The 7436-nt window shown below is 36.2% G+C and overlaps 1 protein-coding gene across 1 annotated transcript; it reads left to right on the top strand.

Annotated features, from left to right (window-relative positions):
* The first annotated feature begins 218 nt into the window (after positions 1 to 218).
* LOC149676483 (uncharacterized) lies at positions 219 to 6229 on the top strand. The gene is made up of 14 exons (XM_089838776.1): positions 219 to 270; positions 1437 to 1519; positions 3714 to 3900; positions 3966 to 4130; positions 4226 to 4324; positions 4390 to 4494; positions 4547 to 4651; positions 4708 to 4818; positions 4873 to 4980; positions 5038 to 5148; positions 5210 to 5377; positions 5442 to 5671; positions 5774 to 5933; positions 6004 to 6229. The coding sequence occupies exons 3-14, from the start codon at positions 3714 to 3716 to the stop codon at positions 6174 to 6176; spliced, it is 1722 nt and encodes a 573-aa protein (XP_089694902.1). The 5' UTR covers positions 219 to 270; positions 1437 to 1519; the 3' UTR covers positions 6177 to 6229.
* The last annotated feature ends 1207 nt before the right edge of the window (positions 6230 to 7436 follow it).

Here is a 7436-nt window from a genome sequence, read left to right on the forward strand (position 1 = left end):
ATAGCCGTGGCTAAAAATTTAGGAAAAACAAAAAATTCCAGCAGTGCTCTTTATTATTTTCGCGCGGGATGTTTTTCTTTCTAAAGAAGGGCAAACGTTCGGGGTTTTTTTGTGACGTTTACCTAAGCACTCCTTTTTCCCAGAAGTTGGAAAGCTCGGACCCCTGGCTTGGGACCGTGCTTTATTCTTGTCTTTTTCTCACCTCGGTCGAGTCGGGTCCGCCACTCCGCCTCCGCTACCTTAATTTGGTCAACGAGAGCGAGCCTCGTGGTAAGTTAATTTTTGTAAAATATCTTATCGTTTTAGTTAATTTTAAGTCTATATAAATTATTCCTGTACTTTATTAATGTGGTTTATAATGTTCTTAATGTAAAATAAGATCGACAGTAGTATTATTTAATCCATTATATTTAGTTTTTGTTTATTAGGCCTAGGTCTTGGCCGAGGCATAGGCCTACTTTACTCACTGTTCCCAAATTCCCAATCGCAAGTTTCGCAACTTCACATAAGCCTTGTAATTTTAAATTTCTTTAAATAGCAATAAGTTTAAATTTCTTTAAATAGTAGTCAATTTGAATAAATATAATTTTCATTGTTAATTTAGTAACACTTCATTACATATAATTTTTTTAAAGTTTTTTAAAGTTATTTGTTGGTTTTTTAGAAGCGACGTAGCTTAATAAAATTAGCTGATCGTTTTGAGTAATCATAAAATAATAGTGTGAGAAATTTCCTCCTTGTTTAACCAAAGAGGGTAGAAAGAGGGGGAGTAGAAGGCTTTGCTGGAGTGTTCTCGCTTTGAAAGTTTACCTCTAAGCTTCCGGTGTGCGCGCGCATCTATCTCTGCCCTCTTAAGTTGAAATACGGAGAACCGGATATTAGGAGGAAAATATAACAAATAAATAAAAAAGAAAAGCGAGAACTCAAAGAATGCCTTGCCAAAGCCGCTAGCTTCAACTCCCCCTCTTTCTACCCTCTTTGGTTTTACCACGTACACTTAAGGGCTGCCAGTAAGTTGTGAGGGAATCTCAAGTTTGGAATTGTTGAACTTCATTCACAAATGACTGGCAACACTGTTTATAATATTGTTTATTAATGCTGGGTTTTTACTATTAATTCATATTCTTCGTGTAATTTATTATGATTAACAGTTATTAAGTTGCTGATATTAGGCCACAATGATACAAAATACTTTTAATCTTATTTACTCCACATTTTCAAGGAAATTTTATAGTTAAATTAACTTAATCTTCGAGCTTTATAATGCAGTGTTACAATGCTTGAACTATTATTAGTTCATGTAGAAATCAAATATTTATGGAAATATGTTGTTGAGATTCTAGCGTTATCGACTCTAATTTAGTGTTCTTAATCATATAAAAATAATTTGTTTGAATACTTCATGCTCTCTTTAAATTTGCCTTTATTTATTTTAGGATACTGTTGCAAAACGTGGAATTTTTGGATCTCTTCTTGTGGACCATAATTTGGCGTGCTGTTAAGTGAGTTTGGTCTTAAGGTAAGGTCCTGTACAAATTAAAAATTGATGAATTCATCTCAGAGAATTGGTTCCTTGTATAGCAAGGATAATTGTAGTCTTAGTAAGAGGCAAATGCGTAGGAAACGATCAAAATATTTACAATCAGTTATAGAGATTGCAAAAAATCCAAATACAAACGACGAGGGCCAATTACTAGATAATGATAATGGCAATGAACAAGCTAATACGTTAGAGAGTGAAGATGATATACCTGAAATATCCCCGGAAGTTAGGGAAATATACCCGGAAGTTAGGGAAATATACCCGGAGGTTAGGAAAATATCCTCGGAAGTTGGGGAAATATCAAGTGAAGATGATAATTTAGATAGGCTTTCTTGTAGCTCTTTAAGTTTAAATACAAGCTGTTCTAGTAGTTCATCTGAGGACATTCAAAGTAATATATCATCGGGCATTCGTAGCTGGGTTCTTAAATACAACGTTGATACGGTAAAAACTAACAGTTTGTTAGAAATACTTAGAGCACATGGTCATGATGAATTACCCAAAGATAGCCGGACATTATTAAAGACCCTTAGATATACTAGCGGAATTTCACAGTTATCTAACGGAGAGTTTTGGTACATTGGGTTTAGAGATGGGTTAACTCAGTTTTTGGATTCTCATCCAGGATATCTAGAGGATATATCATTTTCTATAAACATTGATGGCATACCTTTGTTTAAGAGTTCTAACACTAACTTTTGGCCAATATTAGCTGGGGTTTTTAGTTTTTCAAAAGGGCTGGTTGGTGATATTTTCCCCGTGGCTGTGTTTTGTGGTGAATCGAAGCCTTCATCTCTCAATGAATATCTGAAATTATTTTTAGATGATCTTGCTAATTTAAATAATAACGGTTTTAACCATGATGGTAGAACATTTCCGTGCAGTTTAGCAGGCCCGTTTATTTTAGACACACCAGCGCGATCTTTCGTTAAAAACTCTAAGGGACACACCGGTTACTATTCTTGTGATAAGTGCACAATTAAGGGATCGTGGTTTAAAAATCGCACAGTGTTTATTTCAGATGAGGATTCGGATGAATTAGTTTCTTTACGTACAAATAACTCGTTTAGAAGTCGGGATAACGAAGAGCACCATTTATTTGGAGGTCCATCACCTTTAGAAGAATTAAACATAGATCTAGTTGGGCAATTTCCTCTCGATTATATGCATTTGGTTTGCCTTGGGGTGGTTAAGAGAATTCTAAGGTGCTGGGTTAAGAAAGGAACTTTTGTTGTACGTCTGAGCCACCAAATGATAAACGAGTTTTCTTCTAAACTTAAATTGTGCAGAGAATATTTACCCTCAGAGTTCGCTCGTAAGCCCAGATCTCTCAAATATATTGATCGGTGGAAAGCCACAGAATTCCGACAGTTTCTGCTGTATTCGGGACCAATTTTGTCCAAGGGAATTCTATCTAAAGATGTGTTAAGTCACTTTAGACTATTGCACTGTGCGATTTATATTCTTGCTTCTCCAGAACATATTAAAACATTTATAGATTATGCTGGGCAGTTGTTGGAAATGTTTGTTTCGTCATGCCCAAACTTTTATGGGAAAGAATTTGTATCTTTAAATGTTCATGCTTTAACTCATTTACAAGCTGATGTAGAGAGGTTTGGACCTCTAGACAGGTATAGTGCCTTTCCTTTCGAGAACCATCTACAAAAACTTAAAAAAATGTTGCGCTCCCCTAACAAACCTCTTCAACAATTGTTCAAAAGGGTCAACGAAGGTAAACATTTATTACTTAATAAATTGGAGAAAAAAGGTGTTGTTCTTAAAAAACCTTTTAAGGACCAAAGTAAAAATATACCGAGGGGGGTTGAGTCTTACAAAAAATTAGAGTTAGGGTCTCTTAATTTAACAACACGATCTGCCGATAGCTGTGTGAAATTGACAACGGGTGAGGTAATTAAAATTCGACATATTTATCGACGCATAGATAGAGAAGTGATGGTGGCAGGCAGCTTATGTAAATTTCGCGAAGATATATTTAAATACCCACTTCGGTCGTCTCTGTTAGGAATGTTTAACGCTACTGTTTCTAATCAAGTAAAATCCTACCCCTTAAGTGTCATAGATAGGAAGTGCTTCGCATTCCCGAGCAAAAATAAAGAGGTGATATCTATTGTTCCACTACTGCGTAACTCTTAGTTCATTTTTCTCCCAGATGTTTGTCATATTTTCATTTGATGAAGGAACTGTGGAGGTTGTCCCATTGTCATGGTGCCCTAGTGATGGTTTTTGTTATTGGCCTCCATCACACTTGCATAAAGAAATTAAGAAACTAATTACTAGCTCTGCAAATCCACATTCTGATTGGGAAAAATATGATGGAAAAATAATTTACAGAACAGGTAAATTTTTCCTAATTTTTTTTTTTTTTTTTTTTTTTTTAATCGTATGAATTCGTTCACTGTAGCACAATACAGCAACGCACGACAATATCTGGCCAAATCAGAGCAAACCTCGGATTTAGCAAGTGAACTTGAACTGGGTCGTGGCAAACGAAAATGCAAAGTAAAGAAAATAAGTTCACCAGTTAAAGAATTAACTGATTATTCTAATTCTTCATCCGAAAGTTCATGTAAGTTGTCAGATGTTTAGAGGATTAATTGGAACTTCAAGTATATTGGAAATATAATGCTAAATAATATGGTATGATTTTAAACACTGATATAGCTCGTTCTCCAATTAAAAAGAAAGTACCAAAACGTAAACGTTTGCCAAAGCCACCTCATCTTCCATCAAATTGCTCCCAACGTTTTCTAAACTCTTGTCGTAAGTTCCTATATTTAATTCTGTTGTTTTTTAATATAAATCCTTAAAACCCACTGCTTTTAAAGCTTCTTCTAAAAGAATTGCTAACGAGGAATCAATGGTTCATAACAAGTCTGAAAACTTATCTGGATTTGCATCAAACTGTGGCTCAGATTTTTCAGACTCTGGTCGTAAGTTAACTAAAATTAAGAGTTTTAACGAAGTTAAAACGTGTTTTTTTAGGTTCCAAAAATGATATTGAGGCTGAATCATTGTTGCTTTCCAATTCAAAAAATGCCTCTGATAATCCAGTACGAAACGGTTTCCATGATTTTACAAACTCTGGTGGTAAGTTCCAAAATTTAATACTTGTGTAGGGAAATAATAAGAATACTTCGAATTAGCTTCTTGCAAAAACACTGACATTGAAGTTAGACCAACGTTTAATAGCAATTACTCTAAAAACGCATCAAGTCGTTCACCTTTGAGCTCCGTAGCTTTATCTAATTCTAATGGTGAATTTAAAAAATTTAGGAATAAATATCAATTTTAAAATATAGTGTTTTTAGCTCCTTTCAAAAAGACTAATGGTGGAACCAGATTGACATTTAATAGCAACCCAAAAAATTCATCTGAACTCTCACGTAGCTGCTACCCTGATTTTTCAAACTCTGATTGTAAGGTTCAAAAATATAATCCAACGGAAATATTTTTATAAAACTTGTTATATTAAGCTTTGTCCAAAAACGTCGATAACGAAGCCAGACTAATGATTAATGGAAACTCAAACAATGTACCCAGTATTTCACCAATGTGCTCCGAGGGATTTATGAATTCTACTGTTGGTAAGTTTCGAAATTAAATGTATCTTCAAATGTATAAATGTTTAAAAAATGGCCATTTTAGCCACTTTCAAAAACAGTAACGCGGAGGCCAGATCAAATTTAAATTGTAACTCTAAAATTGCACCTGCTCTTCCACAAAACTGCTCCCAAGATGTTAGCAAACCAACGAACAATGGTTTTAGGTCAAAGTTTAGTGGCCGCTCAAAAATTGCGTCTAGTCAAAATGAATGTGAGTATTAATTTACTATATAATTAAATTTAATTGTTATTGAAACTAAATTATTGGTCTATAGCCTTAGAAACTGAAGCCTTTCAAAAGTCAGTGTTGTTAATGCTAGCTGACGCCAATACAAAGTTAGATGTACTAAGCAAGCTAGTTCAAGCTCTAACTGGCTCCAGTCGCCAGCAAACTGATTTGGACGAATTCCAAATTGAAGGCTTTCCTAATTTACCTTTAAAATCAGTTGAAGACCTTGAGCGCCTAGAAGAACTTTTAGAATCTGCTGACATAAGGATTAAAACTGTAAGTTTTTAGGTGTATTTCACACTCAAGCGTATTTTTACTCAATGTGGGTCATAGCTGCTTCGAGGTTCTATTGTAAATATTTCATTTCATGAATTTAAGACCAATAAGTTTGCATCATTTGGTGGAAAGAAAGTAGCGCAGTGTTGCCATACAATTCTCACTAGAGTTTTTTCCCATAATCTAATTCTCAAATTCAACTGGATTGGAGCAAACGGAAAAAATGCTTTCCAGAATCTCAACACGAAAAGAGTTATCATTGGTAACATATATATAAACAAAAGTTTGATTGAATATTTTATCATGCGTCATGTTAATCGTTTATTAAATAGGCGCTGTGTTAAAAAACATAAAGAACAGTAAGGAACTGGAGGTCGAAGATGTGATGAAAAAATGGATAAGAAGGTCTGGTGACAGAGATGGTGGTCGGGCTAGGAGGGATAAAGGTGCCGCAGAACGTAAAGCTCGGGCAGCTGATAATGAAGATGAATATGAATATGAATAAAAGCATCAAAATTAAGCAAAGCCAAAATAAAAATTTAATTGTGCTGTTTTCAATTATGTGTATTTTTTTAATGTAGTTCTTAAATATATTAACACTGAAAAGGGAATTGATGGGTCAGGGGCGGTAAAGGGGACGGGTCAGGGGCGGCGAAGGCGACGGGTCAGGGGCGGTAAAGGGGACGGGTCAGGGGCGGCGAAGGCGACGGGTCAGGGGCGGTAAAGGCGACGGGTCTGGGGCGGTAAAGGCGACGGGTCAGGGGCGGCGAAGGCGACGGGTCAGGGGCGGCGAAGGCGACGGGTCAGGGGCGGCGAAGGCGACGGGTCAGGGGCGGCGAAGGCGACGGGTCAGGGGCGGCGAAGGCGACGGGTCAGGGGCGGCGAAGGCGACGGGTCAGGGGCGGTAAAAGGTCGGATAACAGGCCGAAAAGGTAACGGTTAAGAGATGGCAAGGTCACCGTTTTTGTTGTGGGGTTTTAGCCATCCCCAACACAAAAACGCATTGTGGGCCAAGTAGGACATTTCGACTCCAAAAAGGGTGGTGGACCGACACTGTTGGCCAACTCATGCCCAACGGTTGCCGGCCCAACACTTATGTGCTACTAGGGAATTTTATAGTTAAAATATTGATTATCAGAATGAAATTTAAGTAATCAGTCCTATTTCTAGCTTAACACTTAAGTTTTGAGCTAATTTCAGGTTTACAAGTGGGGACCTAAACCGTCTTCCAACCTTATATCTGGGGACATTTGTGTATAAATTATTAGATTTTGTACTAGTGTCGAAGCCTATATGGTTCCATCAGGTATTTCAATTTCATTTTTCAGACTCGATAAATTTACAAGTGGGGACCTTCACAGTCATTTCAACCGACAAGTGGGGTCTTTTAAACACACATTTTCTAATTTCATGTATATTATAATTTTATAGTTATAATATTGATTATCAGAATGAAATTTAAGTAATCAGTCCTATTTCTAGCTTAACACTTAAGTTTTGAGCTAATTTCGGGTTTACAAGTGGGGACCTAAACCGTCTTCCAACCTTATATCTGGGGACATTTGTGTATAAATTATTAGATTTTGTACTAGTGTCGAAGACTATATGGTTCCATCTGGTATTTCAATTTCATTTTTCACACTCGAGAAATTTACAAGAGGGGACCTTCACAGTCATTTCAATAGACAAGTGGGGTCTTTTAAACACACATTTTCTAATTTCATGTATATTTTAATTTCATAGTTCAAATATTGATTATTATAAT

Source organism: Phalangium opilio, unplaced genomic scaffold, assembly GCF_054372755.1.
Source record: "Phalangium opilio isolate 3A_F unplaced genomic scaffold, DU_Popi_V2 ptg000046l_1, whole genome shotgun sequence".
In the NCBI taxonomy this organism is placed as follows: Eukaryota; Metazoa; Arthropoda; class Arachnida; order Opiliones; family Phalangiidae; genus Phalangium; species Phalangium opilio.